At 33.2% G+C, this 21,166-nt stretch overlaps 3 protein-coding genes across 3 annotated transcripts in view; all 3 read right to left on the minus strand.

The window, feature by feature from the left end:
• Positions 1 to 162: 162 nt before the first annotated feature.
• Positions 163 to 2,906, minus strand: Rab23 (RAS oncogene family member Rab23). The gene is made up of 4 exons (XM_076404034.1): positions 2,847 to 2,906; positions 2,295 to 2,374; positions 2,030 to 2,235; positions 163 to 275 (listed from the first exon to the last, which is right to left on the minus strand). Exons 1-4 carry the CDS (start codon positions 2,904 to 2,906, stop codon positions 163 to 165), a joined length of 459 nt encoding a protein of 152 aa, XP_076260149.1.
• A 6,531-nt stretch (positions 2,907 to 9,437) lies between these two features.
• LOC143196372 (uncharacterized) overlaps positions 9,438 to 21,166 on the minus strand; it is an 86,720-nt gene continuing 74,991 nt past the window's right edge. The window contains exons 4-5 of the mRNA XM_076404035.1: positions 9,622 to 9,733; positions 9,438 to 9,559 (exon numbers count right to left, since the gene is read on the minus strand). Coding sequence (XP_076260150.1) covers positions 9,656 to 9,733 — 78 coding nt within the window. The 3' untranslated portion in view covers positions 9,438 to 9,559; positions 9,622 to 9,655. The remainder of the gene's footprint in view (positions 9,560 to 9,621; positions 9,734 to 21,166) is intronic.
• LOC143196240 (uncharacterized) overlaps positions 18,846 to 21,166 on the minus strand; it is a 63,438-nt gene continuing 61,117 nt past the window's right edge. The window contains exon 3 of the mRNA XM_076403903.1: positions 18,846 to 18,970. Within this exon, the coding sequence (XP_076260018.1) occupies positions 18,950 to 18,970 (21 nt within the window). The 3' untranslated portion in view covers positions 18,846 to 18,949. The remainder of the gene's footprint in view (positions 18,971 to 21,166) is intronic.

A 21,166-nucleotide genomic window follows, 5' to 3' on the forward strand; every position in this document is an offset into this window, starting at 1 on the left:
TGCGGCTTCTTATATTCTCAATAATAATAATAATAACAAACACTATACAGTATCATCAAAAATATACATAAAATACACGTTTGTTCGTTCATATCCTCTCTCGCACCATTCACAACATCACTAGAACCTAGATATGGTCGGTTCGGTGGCAATAACGGACGTTTACAGAATCCTGCATGCGTTCTTCAGCACGTTTTTCTTCTTTTTGTGTTTGTGCGGCTGCAGGACAATGGTACCATTCGAGTTTTTGGAACCTTGACTAGGATGAAAGGCATCTAAAAAAATATATTTTTTATATAATGTCGCTTATAATTATTTGATATTATTAAATTTTTGCTTAAACTGTATTACTTGAATATTTTTCATTTTAAATAGTGTTTTGGAATAAATGAAAAAGTACTATGTGAAAACTTGTATGTAAAATGATAACTGATATCATTACTTTAAAATATGCAGAAGTCTATACAGTAAAAAAATTATAATTATCTATGAAAAACATTTGTATATGCAGTTAAAATTTTATATGCATTCTATTGTGATAGGATTTTGTTTAAAAAACTAGCAGAATTTTGTTTGTTAAATCATTCTTAGTATTTCTAATAAATAAAAAAAAAACAGAATATAAAATAAGACTGATAATACAGAATATACATTTTGTTATATATGGTTTCCTATTTTCATGTTGGAAAACTGTTGAGTCGTACTGCTTATAATATGCAGAAGTTGCAATGAAAATAATATATGCAATAATATGTTTTTTGAATAGCTTAAATTTGATTTTATATATAACTAGCGACCCGCCCCGGCTTCGCACGGGTGCAATGCTGATACTAAATTAAATACACTACAGAAAAAATATGAACGTTGTATATAAAAACATAGCGGCCCGCTCCGACTTTGCACGGGCATAAAATATATATGCCTATGTCACTCAATGAAAACATGATTAAAATCGATCCAGTATTTTTGGTTCATTCATTACTGCCCTTGGCCTGCACGCATTAAATTTGGAGTAAAACAATTCCTCTTCCCCTATACTTACTATGAAGATTTCCTGCTATCTTTGGAATATCTAAATTCATACAATTTTTATTACATTACACATTTTTAAACGCAAATTTTAAATTTGTAATATCTCCGAAAATATTTGTTTAATTTACATGCTGTAAGGAACCATATTGATCTATATTAATTGCACACTGTATTTAAGGTACTTAATTCGATAAGGATTAATGCCGTATTGCTTAAAATAGCTTCGTAAATAAGCCATTTTCTCACGTAAAAAGTAAACAATAAAAATGGTTAATGTGGGTTATCCCTAAAAGATAAACATATACCATCGCGGACTTTTTTGTAGACCTTTTTATGGTGTACAATACTGTAGTACATTAATTTGATCTAACTCGTAGGGTTAGGCAGCGTTTTTGCTAATTGCTAAATAAGCCTAAAAAATAGGTTAATTTACGACATCACGTTAGAAACCTCTAAAATTAGCAATGTTGCCTTAGTATATTATGCATGTATTATACATATAAACCTTCCTCTTGAATCACTCTACCGTTGCGTAGTTTTAAAGATTTAAGCGCACATAGGGATATAGGGACAGAAAAGGCGACTTTGTTAAATACTAATACTAAGAAATCTATATACACTGTAATTCATGAAACATTCAATATTTGCAGTGTCTTTTTATTTAATTGTTTTTTTTGCAAATGTCAGTTAGAGTGACTTTTGGAAGATTTATTAGAATATATTATATTTGTTATTATGTCTATCGCTATTATTGTTATTAAATATTTCTAAGTAATATTGGGGATAAAAGTTATTACCTATATTTAGCTTTAGTTTTAAATATTGACAATATCTGAAATATTTTCTGATATTGTCAATATTTAAATCATTTATATATAATACAAAAAATTATTTTCTTGTATTATATATGGTTGCCTATATATTAGGAAAATATTTTAAAGCAATTTTTGATGATTGTTAACATAAAATAGTAGGTTAAAGTAATATTTATGCTTACTAATATTAAGCGCATTATTATGCATGGCAGATGGCCGAACTGAGAAATAATCTCCGGGGGAGTAGTCTTCTTCACGGGGATCACGAAGTTCCGCTAAACAACGTTGGGCTAGATGTCTAAAGACAGCAGTCACGTTTAAGTCTTCCTTCACTGACGTTCGAACCAGCCGACAGCCTAGAGCTCTGGCCAACAGTTCTGCTTCTTCTCTGTTAAAGACCAGTTGTCGTTAAAAGGAATATTTTCATATAAAAAAATGCAAACTTACGGGCTTACCACGCTTTGATCGATAAGATCGATTTTGTTTTGCACAATCACGGTTGGTATTTCTCCACATTCGTTCTCAACCTAAATAAGAATGAAAATATTGAATAAATTAGCGAAAAACTAATCTAATAAAATAGAATTTGTCAAACGTAACCAAAAAATTAGAGTGTGTCATACGAAAAGAAGAAGATTAATAAGTTAATTTTTTATATTTAATAAAAAAAGAAAAATCTGGGTATTCAAATCTGTAGGCATATATATTTTGAAAACTCTAATTAGCGGTATTTATACTTTTATTACATTACTGATAAATAATGAAATTAAAAAAGTAATAATAAAGTAGGTTCTTTTTAAAGCTATCAAATATTTATTGCTTCTATTTGAAACTATTAATTACAATTTATAGGATATAAGAGTCACAAACGTATTAGCAACACTATCTCTTACAAATTATCGAGAGTATCTTTTAAAGTAAATTTTGTAGGTCTACTATTTTCAATTAGCTATTTAGATATCATTATTTTAGTTGTGTAGAAAGTGCGAATATATCTACCGATACATGACAATTAAGTTGTTTGCTGAGTTGGTACGAAAGTACGCTCGGTGTCTTCATACAGACAGCGTTATAATTAATTTAAGATAGTTCTATTAGTGAATTTTAGGTCATGTTATGGTAAAATTATGGATAATTGTTTTGTAGTTGCGAGTTTCAAGCCATTTTTAATATAACATGTCAATTGAAAAGTTCATAGATGACACATAGATTGTGCTACTACAATTAAATCTATATGTTTTTTAGTTAGTCCTAATGCTTAAAAGATGCGTGTATAAATTTGACAGCTGTCGGATCATTAGTTTGTGAATTATAGCATTTTGAGTGAAGCAACTTTTGTTATTGTTAAAAAATGGAGAAAAAGGAATTTCGCGTGTTGATAAAATATTACTTTTTGAACGGAAAAAATACAGTTGAAACTAAAACTTGGCTTGATGCCGAGTTTCCGGATACTGCCCCAGGAAAATCAACCATCAAGGAATGGTATGCTAAGTTTAGGCGTGGTGAAATGAGCACCGAAGACGGTGAACGCAGTGGACGCCCAAAAGAGGTTGTTAGTGACGAAAACATTAAAAAATCCATAAAATGATTTTGAATGACCGTAAATTGAAACTGAATGAAATAGCAGACACTCTAAAGATCTCAACTTAACGTATACATCATATCATTCACTAATATTTGGGTATGAGAAAGCTCTGTGCAAAGTGGGTGCCGTGCGAGCTCACTTTTGACCAAAAACAACGACGAGTTGTTGATTCGGAGCAGTATTTGAAGATGATCAAGCGTAATAAACCCGAGTTTTTGCGTCGATATGTGACAATAGATGAAACATGGCCCGATCATTTCACTCCGAAGCCCAATCGACAATCATCCGAGTGGACTGCACAAGATGAATCCGCCCCAAAGCGTGGGAAAACGCAACAGTTGGCTGGGACGGTTATGGCGTCTGTAAAAAAGCGTCGGCAAAAACCCATGAATTGGGCTTCGAATTGCTTCCTCATCCACCGTATTTTTCAGATCTGCCTCCCAGCGACTATTTCCTATTCTCAGATCTCAAAAGAATGCTCGCTGGTAAGAAATATTTGTCGAAAGATGACGTGATCGTCGAAACTGATGCCTATTATGAAGCAAAGGACAAATCATACTACAAAAAATGGTATCGAAAAGTTGGAGGGTCGCTATAATCAGTGTATCACCCTCGAAGGCAATTATGTTGAATAAAAAAAAACTAATTTTACCGACCGGAGACTTTTCAATTGACCTGTTAGAGCTTAAAAACGAATATGTTAGTCATCAAACACTATTCGATCTAGGGAATTTACAGTGAATAAAAAAGTTTTAATCACCAGTTTCAACGTTTTATAAGTGGTACTTTCTATAGTTACAAAGAACGCTGAGCGTTGGAAGAGCCAAGCATGTCTAAGCCATTCTTGTTATATGTTATATTCCTATTCTATCCGCTATATTGCCCAGATATTGTTCATCACAATGTTTACGTACTAAGATTAGCAGTTATACTTTCAGCTGAAAGTTAATTTAGGTATTGAAAATAATTAATAATATTAGGACCATATTAGACATCATCTTATAGTATTTGTTTTTCTGCGGAAATAAATTATTGTTTCGTCCGCGACTATATATTTTTCCATTTTTCTGATAACATAGCAAAACTATAGTTTACCCAAAGTCTGCTGCAATTTGTAAATTCGTTTTAGAATCAGACAATATTTTCCTTATCATTGTATTCTAGTTAAAAAGAGACTGATAATTTTGAACGTGTAACCGAACTAGACTGTCAAAGTCGTATGGTTGTCAAACGTATGCAAAATTCTTTTAACAACGTTACCTTAACTTAGCAAACGTTATTTTAATGCTTTGCTTGTTTTAATGACACAAATCGCTACTTATTATTACTCTATTTGAACATTCCGAAGCTGCACTGAATAATAGTATGGACACGGTCACTATTATCTTAAAATATCTTAAAATATGAAAAATGTGATCTTGAATTGACCGAAAAAAAAACCGTCCTCATACGAAGCCGGTGACCAATCAAGATCAGCTTATATTAGCTTTATCAGATATTAAATATATGAAATGTATACAGTGAGTAGTTTTTGAATAGAAACATAATTTAATACAATAATTTCAAACGATACTGCTAGTCTAAAATATCGTAGAAGTCAAATGGAACTTTCGGATATTTCTTTTAAAAGAATAAAATTTTTAGAAGCATCTAACAAAATGCAGGAAGACTTATTATTTCAATTTATGTATTTAGAAGAGACGTTGATATTTCAGAATGTTCACTCGTTGCAAGATGATAATAAAAATAGTGTTATGACAACAAAAGTTGATGGAAAAAGGTAAACGTTGGAATAATATTTCATTGCAGATATATTATCTTTATGCTGGAAACAGGAATGGTTAATAACACCTTCGGCTTGGATGAACTCGATCAGACATATTGAAGAAGAAATTGACAAATGATGGAACTGTTCACAGACGTTATATTGGAAATTAACAGCTGTTATTCACTTGAATGAAACTTTCTGAATATGATGTGATTCACTGCTGTTACTTTCTAAGACAGGAAGATGAGAGTTTAAACAATTAACAAACAACTGGGTATATAATTAATATATAGTAAGTGTAGAAAATATTAATGTAGAATGTAAACTATTTATGTGCACAGATATATGTTTAATTGTTCAGAATATACATGAGTTTTTGGTTAAAATGTGTCAGAAGAGAAAGAATAGTAACTGTTTCGCAGATATGGCAAATGCATTAAGGAGAATGCAGTGATTAAATATAGTTTTATAAAGGAAGACTAAGACAGGTATTAACAGAACAAACGAAGGACAAATACAGTGATATCAAAATGTCTTTACTGTACCGAAGGGCACAAGAACTAAGCGTAAAAGGTAAATATGCTCTCTAATGTAAGTGAAATATATTACTTGGATATACAATTGTTAATTAGATGGACTAGGCCTCCAGAGGATACAACTACAAACGTTCCTAGAACTCTAACTCATAGGTGGTATGGAAAAAATCATTCTAAATATAATTAAACACAATCTTAACCTACAAAACTTTTAACTGAGTTAATACCGCAACCTTATGACCTTTTGACGTCACAAAATTAGATGACGTAAGTACAAAATAACTTTAGATAGATTATAAAGGTAATATAGTTGGTGTCACTTTGACGGTGTGAAGGTTGTCGTCACTAATCGTTTATACCCGTCTAATCTTTGTAATTAATATGTTTTACTGTAAAGTCGTTTTAATTTTAACTTTAGCCAATTTTTTCTCTTATAATTCGAGAGGAAAACGATGCACAACAATGTGTTTAAACTATAAGTACCTTAAGTTTCCACGAATGAGCAGCTTCGAACGAATCTCTATCGATCGTGGAGAACGCTAAGACGCAAGCTTGAGCTCCCCGATAGTAAGCCTTGGTGATAGCATCGAACTCTTCCTGACCCGCCGTGTCCCAGAGCATCAGTCGCACCTCCTCGCCATCCACCCTAAGAAAAAAAAAACAAAAATATTTGATTATTTTCGAATTTCCACCGTTCAATAAGCTACGCGGATTGTCGATGCTTGCCTGTTGGCCCACTGCCGAACAGGAGAGCGATTTTTCGTCGTCATTATTCCCATTATCCGGAGTAAATCAAACCGTTCTGGTTTATTAAATGTTGTGACTGTGTATGACATGGAAAGATTATATTTACGCGAGTTTTGGATCTGTCTCAGTCAAGGAGATGCATCGGTGGATGCATTAATTTAACTAAACTTATCTTTAAAATATTAAAGAAATATATATGCGGTAACGTTATGGAGTATTAATAATGTTTTTTAACCGACTTCAAAAAAGGAGGAGGTTCTATGTTCGGCTGTATTTATATATTTTTTTTAATGTAAGTTCGCCGATTTCTCCGTCAATTATGGACATATTTTCAAAATTCTTTTTTTATTCGAAAGAGTGTACTTCTGAGGTGGTCCCATGTGAGTCCACCAAGTCGTGATCTGATGAGGGGAAGGGGGGAAACCGAGGGAAAACATGAAATTTCAAAGACACGTGCAATGTTTTCACATATTTTTATTTAATATACTCAGTGTATAATGTTATTGCTGAACTGACCTGAGGAAAAATCGGAAGTAAATAAGTGTAAAAACCATTCAGTTTGCCTTCTAAGCACTAACCATATCATATGAAAAGTCGTAGAAACATTGTAGATTACTGTTTCTATGGTGTAATGGTTAGGACGTTAAGCTCACACGTGAAGGTCGCGGGTTCGATTTCGATTTTGTTCTAGTTTTGTCAAATTAATTTTGTCTGTCATTTGTGTGTGTGTCTTCCGAAAATTAAAAAATGCTGGCGCAACGTTGCGACGTTGACGCGCAACGTCGATCACAAACTTTTATTGCTCAGAATGTATGATCAAATGAAAGAACTGACGATTATATGAAAAAAACTGACCAAAGTTGATGGCATAACTCATGAAATTTGGAAAAACACTCCGTGTGAAGGTGAACCTGACATTTCTTAAATATGTAGATCGTCTGGCTTTTGCAAATCTTGCATCTCTTCGTTGTCTTTTCTTCGTTGCGGTTTATAATACGATCAATTCTATCCTCCCTAACTCCTCCTGGTAATCTGTTTCTGTTGGGGCGTCCAAGGTTAGTGTTTTTCCTCTGAGGTTGGTGGATTCCCTCCAGTTTAGATTCTTCTTCAGTTTTAAATAGAGTTAATGCAATCTGGGATCTGAAATCCATTTGAGTAATAGTAAAACCTGTTACCAGTTGGTACGTTTTCCAGGTATTGATAACAGCACTGTCAATTCCCTTGGAGAATAATGACCATCACCATTTTTTGCTTCTAATTGTGATTTTATAGTTTGCAATGGCATTGTCATGCAAATCTACACCTCTTATGCCTTAATTGTTTTGGAGGATAACATTTAGTTGAGAGACTATGTTGTGTTTCTTTTCATTCCGGTTCTATCTCTTTACATTCGTTATTAGCTCAAGGGTACCAAAGTTGGTAACGACTGTTACAATGGAATTATCATGCCACATAACGAACTCCACGAAAACAATCAAATTGTTACAATCAAAGTACCTCTTTCGTTTTCTTCGTTAAGGCTATTGTTGTTTGAAGGGGACAGGAAGCCACTCGGTTTTCTCTCACTGTACTAACTCCAAACAGTTTCATTTTACTCAATAAGAAGAAGCCTGTGTGAGAGGCTTGTGAAGAAGCTGTCAAAAATTATGGTATGATTTTCAGGATCATGAACAACTTTCAACAAGTTTGTTACAACCCTTTCACCCAAACCCATATTTTCATTATCGTCTTTTACGTGGTAGTAACAGATTAGATTCGTTTTGTTCGTAATTTAATTTTGTGTATATGTCACAAAATTATATTATTATTTTTGTATTGTTTGGACTCGGCATCGACTTCAAAGTAATCAATTGGTAGTTGTTAAAATATTATTTAAATGGATAAATAGGTTTAGGTAGATATTAAGTTAAATTGTGTGTATATAGTAGAATATAAAATACGTATAGTAGATAGGTTAAATAAGGTTTTGTTTATTTTTATTTAGTTATTACAACTATTATTATGTACTTATTTTGTTTCAAAACGTTTTTTTTGTGTTAAAAATATAAGTTTGATTATTTTTTATCTTTTAGTGAGTTCCTTATTTATTTTTTTGAAGTCGGGTCAATTTTTTTGTTCAAAATATTTAATTTTTCTCTTTTTCGGGTTAGATATTTACTCAATAAATTATGCAGTTATTTTATTAAGTATTACAATAGGTAGACCAAGTAAAGTTGCAGCCCGTCTGAGCAAAAATAGGCATAAAGAAATAATAATTGAAAATAAGGAACACTTCAGGCTCCGGTGTCCGCTACCTAGTCTAGGTGATTTGACAAATGTTCTAATCAAACTAGAACAACAAAAGTTTGTAGCCCGCGTCGGGATCGAACCCGCGACCTCCGCATGTGAGTTGAACGCTCTACCATAGCAATGCACCATACTACCAATGCACCATAGAATCAGTTGCTTGCGGCGTTTCTACGCTTTTTCATATGATATATTTTGTGCTTAAAAATCAAACTGACCGACTTTTACACAGAACTACTTCCGATTTTCCGTCATATCAATTCAGCAGTAACATTATACCCAAATATCTGATTACTTTAGATAAAAATATGTGAAAACTTGTACTTTGTACGTGCCTTTGAAATTTGACGTTTTCCCTCGATTTCCCCTCCTTCCCTGCACCAGATCATGACTTGGTTCCAACGGGACCACCTCGGAAGTGCGATCTTTCGAATAAAAGGGTCCATAATTGGCGGAAAAATCAACGAACATCCATTAAAAAATATATATACAACCGTACATAGAACCTTCTCCTTTTTTACCGTCGGTTCAAAAAACGGCAATTTTTCTCAATGCAGAATAGTAATACAATACGTCTCTCAAAAAAGCTTCAGATTTACAAAAAAATGTCAAGGCTTTTTTGTGAACTGTAATAATAAAAACATACTACTAAACATTGTTATACTCACTCGATTTGTCGTTCCAAAAAATCTACGCCAATCGTTTTCTTGTAGTCTTTGGTAAAGGTACCTTTGCAATATCGCTGGATCATGCTGGACTTGCCCACGCCGCCATTGCCCACGATTACCACCTACGTACCAAGGCAAACACTCATACTAGTCTATTTCTAACTCTGTTTGGGTTTCAACTTACCTTAAGTGCTACTTCTAAGTCTTCCTCACGCATGTCAGTAACGGTGCCCTAGAAGGGCACCAGAACTCATCGCTCTACCTCTTGCACCACCTGTATACAGTCCATCGGGACCCTGAAATAAAAAAGAAAGCGATAAAACACCTTTTATGTAATGAATATTATATAGAATGAATAATTTTTAGTAGCATTTTAAATAAATTGTAGTAATAGAGTTAACGAACTTCTTTAGCAAAGTTGACCTGTTGGATGGATTGTGGCGAGATTAAGTGAAGAATATTCGAAGTTCTGCAGCTCCAACAGCAAGGTAACAGGTCAATTGAAACGTCCCCGGCCTACCATAGTAAAACACATTTTTTTGGCAAAATTAGTTTTTCTTTATTCAATATAATTCCCTTCAAGTGTGATACACTGATTATAGCGACCCTTTAACTTTTCGATACCATTTTTGTATTACGATTTGTCCTTTGCTTCGAAATTGGCGAAAATTTCTTCCCAGCGAGCTCTCAAAAGAATGAGATCTGAGAACAGGAAATAGTCGCTGGGGGCCAGATCTGGAGAATACGGTGGATGAGGAAGCAATTCGAAGCCCAGTTCATGGATTTTTGCCATCGTTTTCACTGACTGACTCACTGACTTGAATCCTTGATGGTTGATTTTCCTGGGGCAGTGTCCGGAAACTCGGCATCAAGCCAAGTTTTTTCTTCAACTGTATGTTTTCCCTTCAAAAAACAATATTTTATCAACACGCGAAATTCCTTTTTATCCATTTTTTTCACAATAACAAAAGTTGCTTCACTCAAAATGTTATAATTCGACTTGACAGCAAACGAATGATCTGACAGCTGTCAAATTTATGCACGCATCTTTTGAGGGTTAGGGCTAACTAAAAACATATGGATTTGATTCTAGTAGCGCCATCTATGTGTCAGGCCGGGGACTTTTCCATTGATCTGTTATTAGTTAAGAATCCTCCCCGAGTGCCATTTATCCCGATTATTTTTTAAAATTAAATACCACAGATAATGTTAGTTTTTTGAAAAAAAAAATACAATCGAGTCTCTTAAGATATATTCAGTAAGGTTTGTTATAACGAGTCAATTGGTTTTTGTCTTCGGTTAATTAATATGGAATGATTCTTTAGAGTTTCATTACTATTTTAGTTTATTAATTTACTCTTTCGTTATAACTTAGATGCAATTTCCTTCTTTCAAACTTGTTAAAATAAATACATAGCTAAAAGCAAACAATAAAATGCCTTTTAAAACACGCGAATTTCTTTTTCACGCCCTTAAATATAAATATAATTCATGTGAAGGGGGTATATTGTTTAACTCTCTAGAAGAGATCTAACTGTTTTAGTGACGCAGCATCAGTAGAATTTAGATATTAAAGATATTTTAACCGTTTCGAAAATAAGTTATTTTGAGAAAATCACATTTAAAGATAACAATAAGATAATATGAAATAGGATAATATGAAAATATCGATTTTTTTTAAATTTTTAAACTGGAATACCTATAATTTATAATTTCGAAACAATAAAGTTCTCTTTAAATTACGTTAATTACTTTTTCACGCCCTTAATTAATTTCAGTGCCGGCTTGGCGGCACAGTGGTAAAGGCGACAGGACAGTCCTCCTACTGTTGCGATAGTCGCGAGTTTGAATGCTGCTGGGGTATTGTCGTAAAATTTATGTTTATGATTGTTTAATATTTGTGATTATTCCAGACAAGAGTGTAAAATCCGACGAGGAAAATAATCCCAGTCACGCCAGCAACCAGGCTGGGTAAGACCGGATGTTTTCTGGGATGATTTCTAAAGTTGGTTACTCGCCAGTTAAGTTCGGTAGGCTTAATGCCGAGGACCGTGGTTCAGAGCCTACGTTAAGCTGTAGGTCCAGTGACTAAAAAATGCAAGAGGTTGACGTGATTAAAATCAATAAAACTTTACTTTACTTAATTAATTTTAAAGGATTTACCATAGATGGTTCTAATATATATTAACCCCATGGGGTATATCCTTAGCCATCTTTATATTCAAGCCTCACTGACAGATTTCATTTTTCAGTCATGTCATTTCGTCGAAGTGCGAACAAAAGTTTTTTCAGCCCGTTGAAAATGTATGAATTTGAACCAAGGAAGTGAATTGTGAATCGCATTTGCTGTACTTGTTGTTGTACTTTCTTACTTCAATTTGAACAAAGAGGCCGCTGAAACTCATCGAATGCTGTGTGAAGCTAATGGAAAACTTGCTCCATCGCTTTCAAGATGGTCATACTGGTTTCGACGTTTTAATAGTGGCGATTTTGACAAGATTGATTTGATATTGATTTTGTGATAAGACTAAGAGTGTCTTGGGAAGCCAAAACTAAGCCATTACTCGATGAAGTCATTAATGGAGATTATTCTTCAGTATGACAACGGTCGACATGTTTCAAAACCAGCGAAAATATACTTGGGAACCGAAATTACACGAATATACGAAATTAAAATGGGAAGTGCTACCTTACCCACCGCATTCTCCAAATCGTGCTCCTTCTGATTATTACATGTTCTGACATATGAGTCATGCCTGAGCAGCTTTGAAAAGCTTCAAATAAAAAAAATCTTTTAAAATTAATTTGTAAGTTTAATATAATATAAATATTAACATCTATATGAATCAATTTAGTAATGATTTAGTTTTAATAACAGATAAAAAATGGTTGTTTTTTTCGTCGATCATCTAGTCGGCCTTGATTTAGTATTCAACAAGTATTATAATTCAAAGTGGCGAAAATCGAATTTGGTTCGTCCAATCTACGAATGGAGCGAAGCTTCGTCGGCGATCTGACCCATCGGATATTGTTAATTAGCGTACAGAGTCTCCACGGGAGCGATACAAGATAAAGGAGTCGGCCGAAGAACAGCTGTTCGGTACGGGCAGGTATCGTCCGCACGACGGTTGGCGTTATTGTAGGTACGGGATCGATTACCGGCATGCACGGATAGGTATCTTTCATTCTGCGGGCGTTACCTGGAAGGAATGTCGCTAAAAGAATCGGATTATGTTTTGTATATTACGAGTTCTATTAAGATTTCATATAATTTCATTCTGTCAGTCATGCTCTATTAATGGTTTTTATATCGCTATCTTTTTTCACTTAATTTAGCTGGATTAATTTATTTGTTGCTTGTTTCAGTACAAAAGCCGATGAATATTATTCGCTATGGAAGGCAACTGGAAGATTTAAACCATAAATTAATCTAGTTCCTCCTATTGGAAATGATCGAAATGAATGGTTTCGAATCAACGACGAAAAAGCTGAATTATTCTCAAAACACTTAGATAAAGTATTCCAATGGAATAATACAGTATCTACATTTGATACAACGCCTGTTTATCAGCATGATGTAGATATAAATGTGATTTCTCCAATGAAATCTAGAGTCGAGAATCCTAAAAAGGTTCCTAAAATTGATATTTCAACGGGATTATTGAAAGAGCTATCACAAAAAGCAATTATCATGTTGACATACATATTCAGTACTTGTTTGAGACTGAACCATGTTCCGGAATGAATGGAACCAAAAAGCTGAATTATTTGCACAACATCTATAGTACATCCAATAAAACAGCCGATGTATGTCATCAAAATATGACGTCAACACGTCGCGATCTTACCGCATCAAAATGGTCTTTTGGTTTACAACGTTTGCCTGTTTATGACTTCTAATTATTATCACTAACGTTCTGAAGAATTTTGTAGAGATAGTACAAAGAAACATTAAATTCAAGCCTTCAACAAGTGTCAATCAAATTCCATCATGATTACGAAAAGCCAAAGTCTGATATATGTGTTATGGTAAGCAGAAATTTTAAATATTTCGAACAAAACTTATGTACAGACAATGTATGAACTCAAATGTGGTTAGGGAAGCCAAAAGAAAGTAAAAGAAACTAAGCAGAGACCGAGTTTAAGAATTCATAGAAGAACTTGATGTGTTAAGGTACATCTAAACACAGATTTTATGTAAGGCTGTTATTAAAATTAACCTCAGATTTACAACTAATACTTTTTGTATACACTTTTTCATTTAAAGAACTTCTATATATTTAAGAAAATCAAACATCCATCACTAAATGTACATATTTTAAATCCATTTTTGTGTTGTAGTTACTATCAACTATATAAAATGAATATTTTAACAGCCTTGTGCAATATGTTTAGCCATACAAATTCTTCCTTTAACTTCTTAATAAGCTTTAACCATGCCGAATTTTACGCCTCCAGACCCCCGTTCGTATTTTCACCAATTTCACAAGTCTTGAAATCACTACATAGTATAAAACAAAGTCGCCTTTTCTGTCCCTATATCCCTATGTGCGCTTAAATCTTTAAAACTACGCAATGGATTTTGATGCGGTTTTTTTCAATAGATAGAGTGATTCAAGAGGAAGGTTTATATGTATAATACATGCATAATATACTAAGGCAACAATGCTAATTTTAGAGGCTTCTAACGTGATGTCGTAAATTAACCTATTTTTTTAGGCTTATTTAGCAATTAGCAAAAACGCTGCCTAACCCTACGAGTTAGATCAAATTAATGTACTACAGTATTGTACCCCATAAAAAGGTTTACAAAAAAGTCCGCGATGGTATATGTTTATCTTTTAGGGATAACCCACATTAACCATTTTTATTGTTTACTTTTTACGTGAGAAAATGGCTTATTTACGAAGCTATTTTAAGCACTACGGCATTAATCCTTATCGAATTAAGTACCTTAAATACAGTGCGCAATTAATATAGATCAATATGGTTCCTTACAGCATGTAAATTAAACAAATATTTTCGGAGATATTACAAATTTAAAATTTGCGTTTAAAAATGTGTAATGTAATAAAAATTGTATGAATTTAGATATTCCAAAGATAGCAGGAAATCTTCATAGTAAGTATAGGGGAAGAGGAATTGTTTTACTCCAAATTTAATGCGTGCAGGCCAAGGGCAGTAATGAATGAACCAAAAATACTGGATCGATTTTAATCATGTTTTCATTGAGTGACATAGGCATATATATTTTATGCCCGTGCAAAGTCGGAGCGGGCCGCTATGTTTTTATATACAACGTTCATATTTTTTCTGTAGTGTATTTAATTTAGTATCAGCATTGCACCCGTGCGAAGCCGGGGCGGGTCGCTAGTATAATATATAGTAACCATTTTTCAAATTTACTTTAAAAAATCAATAAGTCAGTCGATAAGGAGGTTACATTCCATCGAACAATAGGTTGATAACGAAATTAGAAACTAACGAATTTCATCCGTGCTACCTGGCAAATATTATTGGGGTCGTTCACACAAATCTCGAACCGATAAACTTTCCTGCTTGCCTGCTTGCTATTTATTGTTTTTTTTTTCTCCTCCAATTCTCGAACTTGACCCAGAATGGAGCGAGCCGTGCTTCGATAGTCGTAAAGTTTCGAGAGAAGTAGGATGTTTATTTTTAATTTCGAACCCCGGAGCTTAACCCGCTTGCAACCGTGTAAACGATTGTGTAAAGTTCGATGGAAATCATTCACGTTTTTTCGTAATCGCCGGTCCGTCAGGGTAAACTTGACCTGATCAATTAAACTCAAGCCAATGAAAACATCATCACTTGTGAAAGTATATCATTACGTAAAGGAATAAACAAGAAAATAGGTTTGTGGATATTAATACTGTTGCCAGATCCGATCGACTTAGGTCAGGAAGTAGGTTTTCGCAAAAAGATTAATAACTATCGACTAAAAATAGTTGAAACAGTCGACTATCGCAAAACAGTTGGATTAGTCGATAGTAAAAAAACTAGCGACTGAAAATAGTAATTACCATTATAGTCAAATGAATGCTTCCACTGTTTTTCTATTCGTGATAACGGACGAAGATGTACGAATCCATTGCCGTACTAACTTTGAGTCCGGAAATTGGTTTATCGTTGCAACTGTAAATATAAATTATAACTATTTTATAAACCAGAAACTAACGCCAAAGTGGCAAAAGTTACTGATGTCTAGCTATGATCTATGTATAACTTGAAGCCTACATAGACGCCACTGAAAATGGTTACTGATGGCTCTTGGTGACAACGTATCTAGCGTATGGCCTTTAGCTTTTTCCCCTGTATGCATTGCATGTTCATCATAGATGGAGTTGGAGTATTGCTTATTTATTTATTTCAGTTTTTAAAATAGGTTTATGGCTATTAATACTCTTACCAGATTCGATCGACTTAGGTCAGGAAGTAGGTTTTCGCAAAAAGATTTATAACTAGCGTTGGGAACTATCGACTGAAAATAGTTGAAACAGTCGATAATCGCAAAACAGTCGGACTAGTCGATAGTAAAAATAAACTAGCGACTGAAAATAATAATTACCATTATAGTCAAATGAATGTTTCCACTGTTTTTCTATTCGTGATAACGGACGAAGATGTACGAATCCATTGCCGTACTAACTTTGAGTCAGGAAATTGGTTTATCGTTTCAACTGTAAATATAAATTATAACTATTTTATAAACCAGAAACTAACGCCAAAGTGGCAAAAGTTACTGATGTCTAGCTATGATCTATGTATAACTTGAAGCCTACATAGACGCCACTGAAAATGGTTACTGATGGCTCTTGATGACAACGTATCTAGCGTATGGCCTTTAGCTTTTTCCCCTGTATGCATTGCATGTTCATCATAGATGGAGTTGAAGTATTGCTTATTTATTTATTTCAGTTTTTAAAATAGGTTTCTGGCTATTAATACTCTTACCAGATTCGATCGACTTAGGTTAGGAAGTAGGTTTTCACAAAAAGATTAATAACTAGCGTCGGGAACTATCGACTAAAAATAGTTGAAACAGTCGATAATCGCAAAACAGTCGGACTAGTCAATAGTAAAAAATACTAGCGACTGAAAATAATAATTACCATTATAGTCAAATGAATGCTTCCACTGTTTTTCTATTCGTGATAACGGACGAAGATGTACGAATCCATTGCCGTACTAACTTTGAGACAGGAAATTGGTTTATCGTTTCAACTGTAAATATAAATTATTACTATTTTATAAACCAGAAACTAATGCCAAAATGGGAAAAGCCACCGAAAGTGATTACTGATGGCTATTGGTAACAGCGTATCTATCGGATGGCCTTTAGCTTTTTCCCTTGTACCTATTGCACGTTCATCATAGCTAGAGCTGGAGTATTGCTTATTTATTTATTTCAGTTTTTAGCTTAATTCTATCGATCAATCGCGCGTTGGTCCCCCTGATTGCATTGCACATCCTATTTTATTTATTTATTGCTGCCAATTATTGCTATTATCTGTTATATATTGTGTGTTGACTCTGTGTCGTGACGTAATTATGTTTTATTAACAATCTGAAGCATACATAAACGCCACCAAATGTGGTTCCTGTTGACTCTTGGTGGCAGCGTATATAGGGTGTTTGCCTCTGGCTTTTTTCTTTGTACGCATCGGACATTCATCATGAGTTAGGAGAAGTGAGTGCACAATTACAACAGGGTTACTTATTTATTTATTTACGAGTATTTATATACTTATTTATTTATTAAATATTTTAGCCTTACCCTAGCGAGTGTTATGTTACTAATAATAGTGTCAGGATCTCTTGTGTCTGCTTCCCTTGATCTCATTGAACGTCTATTATTGTTGGTGTTAGGGTATAAGGTGGTACGATGTGCGCTACTTTCCCTTCGTACCATGGGCTCATGTCATACTTACATTACTGTCAGTTATCGCCACTATTCGTTTTTTATTTGTTGTCTATTATAATTCTTCGTCAAATGGTATTGATTACTATGGACTAAGATTATTGTTCACCATCCTGGTTGTTCAATCATTGCTATTGGCTACTATTGTCATCGTCTTCTATTGAGATTATCAATACCATCCATTATCAGCATTTGTCGACACATTTATTTATCCATACTAATATTTATTAATATTATGATTCTTCAGCATAATTAATTACTTTACCATACTTACCCATACTTAACCAACTGTCCTCATACGAAATCAAGATCAGCTTGATATTAGCTCTATCAGAGATTAACTATATGAAATGTATAAAAACAGTGAGTAGTTTTTTAATCCAAACATAATTTAATACAATTATTTCAAAGGAAACTGTTAGTCTGAAAAGAATCGAAGGGATCAAATGGAATTTCCGGATATTACTTTTAAAAGAATACAATTTCTAAAAGCATAAAATAAAATGAAGAAAGGCTCATGGCAAGATGATAATAAAAATAGTGTTATGACAACAAAAGTTGATAAAAAAGATAAATGTTGGAATAACAATTGATTAGGTTCTATTAGTCGTAACATTTATTAATAATTCATTACAGATATATTGCAATTTATGCTGGAAACAGGAATGGTTAATAACACCCTCAGATTAGATGAATTTAATAAGACACATTGAGAAGAAATTGGCAAATGATGGAATTGTGAACAAATGTTAGATAGACCAGAAATTAATAGCTTACTTATTCACTTGAATGAAACTTTCTGAATATGATATGATGAAATGCTGTTAATTTCTAAGACCGGGCGATGGAGTGGAAACAAGTAAAGGTGGGTATATAATTAATATAAGATAACTGTAGGGAATCTTATTATAGAGTCTAAAATATTTATATTTATGTACAGATATGTGTGTAATTGTTCAGAATATACATGAGCATTTGGTTAAAATGTGTTAGGAGAGAAAGAATAGTAACTGTTTTGCAGATATGAAGAAATATGTATATAGGTATTAACAGATCAAACGAAGGAGCAATACAGTGATATCAAAATGTCTTTACAAGTAAACACTGTACCGAAGGAAACTATAATTTAGCGTAAAAGGTAAATATGCTCTCTAACGAAAGTAGAGTATATTACTTTTTTATATACATATTTTATATACAATTTTTAATTACAACTACAAACGCCTAGAACTCTACCTCATGGATGATATGGAAAAGAGTTCAATGTAAATATAATCAAACACAACCCTAACCTACGAACTATTATAACAGTGTACTTATTTTTAGTTTCAAGTCCTTTAATAATATATGCATTAGATTTATTATAGTGTTCAAATGAATTATATTTGATAACAGTATTTTTGTTTAATTATATTATTTAGATTATAATTTTGTTGTATGTCAAAGCCAAACTGAGCTAAAACCATAGAGTAATAGAGATGCAACTCAATAGGGGACTCTGGCGCAAAGATTTGCTTTGCTCATCCTCCAGAGGGAGCCATAATGGGCCATTCAAGTAATTTGATTGGTCAATTTAAATCTCTATTACAGGCACCTGTAAGAAAAATATTTTACTGTGAAGACATTTGATCGGCTCATTAGTAATGTTTGGCACGTGACAGCCTTGACGTCATGTTGCATGAACTGACCAATGAAATTTAAATAAAAAAACAATTTTTTTCTGACGTAAATTTATTAAATTAAATTAAATTAATTTAAATAACAATAAATATAAATGTATAATGCAAATTTATCTACAAAATACAAATATAATATAAAAATAAACATATCTAACAAATATATATATATATATATATATATATATATATATATATATATATATATATATTTTCGGAAAACGATGATGCATTTCCTCACTATCTGTGCATCCGGGCACATAACACTTCCTAGAACGGGAATGCATATCAACTACCGACTTGTATATAGTAATACAATAAAATAATAATTTAATATATAAACGCTATAAAAAGTTAACCACACTGTTCTCAATATAGGGCACATTGAAAATGGCGTGCAAAATAATCAAATCATAGAACGAAATGAACCAATCAGATTCCGTCGCGGCTCTTAGCATAGCGAACAAAACAAGTAATATGTTAAACGTAGCGACATCTACATGTTGGACGTCGCGAACCATTTCGCCAAAATTTCCTATGAAGTTAAATCTCTATTTCTCTATGGCTAAAACTCAGAGTTGATACGGCAACATTGCGACATTGACGTCACAAATTTATATGTTTTATGTACAAAGTAACTTTGTATATATTATAGTTGTTATATTAATGTTAACTTGTTTTATCAAATATAATCTTTATTTTATGCTCTGGGTTTAAAAATAATCGTACAAAATAAACAAATTCGTCTTTGTGCATTAATTTATGCAAACTGAAGAGCATTGTTTTCTATCCTTAGCGCCTAACAGATCTAAATCTAACTAAGCTAATTAATATATTGAAATGGAAATAAGCTAAATAAGAGCTTAGATATCAACTAATCTTAATTACATACGTGACAATATTGATCCAGTCGAATCGCATACATTATTGGTAACTTATTTCTTCGATATTAACCAGGTAGTGTCGTAGCATAAACATTTCCCAGCTGGTTTCTTCGCAGCATCAGGCTGAGAAATTCTTAGTTGATATTCACCGGTCGTACCGTACGTTTGATATTAAGTGTTTCTAAAAAGTCCACCTCCCGTGTGCTTCCTTATGGTAGCGGCTTTCTGCCATCTCGTTTTTAAATGATATCGAGGAATTTTTAACGGATTTTTATGTGCTGACTTCACCGAACCGGTAGGTGTTCGCTGAGGCTTGATTAAAATACCTCGTGTTTGCGGACCCCGGCGAAACTTTAAAACGCTCTGATTGTTGTTCGCTCTGTCGTTACAACGTGGAGATGAGTTTGGGCGATAAGGACGGTCGGTTATGGTTACTGGATTTGCTCCGTCGTCTTTCCGATGATACATTTATTTTGTTTTAAGAATAATTTTTTTAGTTGTTTGTCACATTCCTCCACAGGCGGAACCAACATATTGGCCATCAGATAGAAACCTGGTACTATAGATTTTCGTGTTATATTGACATAACTGTAATATTAATACAAAAAGTGTCACTCAAAATCATATTTTGACCTGTCGTCCGGTGATTTACATAAATAAAATATTTTTAACAAAAAAATTGAACCGATTTCAAAAAATAAATAAGGAACTCACTAAAAATTCAAAAATAATCAAACTTAGATTTTTAACACAAAACAAAAACGTTTTAAAATAACATATGTACATAATAATCGTTGCAATAACTTTTTTTTTATTATTTAATTATTACATTGTTACTAGTCGTTTCCGACTAACCTACAATTTGTCTTTATGATAACTTAAATCTAGGTCTACAACTAGGAGGACCCATCGACCCTATAAGTCGAATTGTAGCTGAAAATGTGGCGTGTCAAAGCAAATGAGACATAATCTACCCATGTGACATTCACCCTTTGTAGAAGAACATGTCCTTTAGTAAAATTGAATAATCATGAACTTCTGCAAACAGACAACGTTAAATATCTGGGAATGCATTTTGATCGAAGTTTGACATAGAAAAACATATAGTTACAAAACGCAAACAGCTTGGGCTTAAACTAAACCAAATGTATTGGCTGATAGGGCGTAAATCTAAAGTATCATTGAATAACAAGGTTTTGCTGTATAAGTCAATACTTAGGTCCAGTTGGA

Source organism: Rhynchophorus ferrugineus, unplaced genomic scaffold, assembly GCF_030347505.1.
Source record: "Rhynchophorus ferrugineus isolate W39M unplaced genomic scaffold, kcgeb_rfMv2 rfM4, whole genome shotgun sequence".
Classification (NCBI taxonomy): Eukaryota; Metazoa; Arthropoda; class Insecta; order Coleoptera; family Curculionidae; genus Rhynchophorus; species Rhynchophorus ferrugineus.

Bases quoted from the DNA above. Each gene is read 5' to 3' on its own strand.
- Rab23 (XM_076404034.1), bottom strand. From the start codon at position 2,906: ATGAAGACACCGAGCGTACTTTCGTACCAACTCAGCAAACAACTTAAT. The intron at 2,375-2,846 runs GTAGATATATTC...ATTCTTATTTAG, and splicing joins AACTTAATTGTCATGTATCG to GTTGAGAACGAATGTGGAGA. The intron at 276-2,029 runs GTAAGCATAAAT...ATATTTTTTTAG, and splicing joins TAATAATGCGCTTAATATTA to ATGCCTTTCATCCTAGTCAA.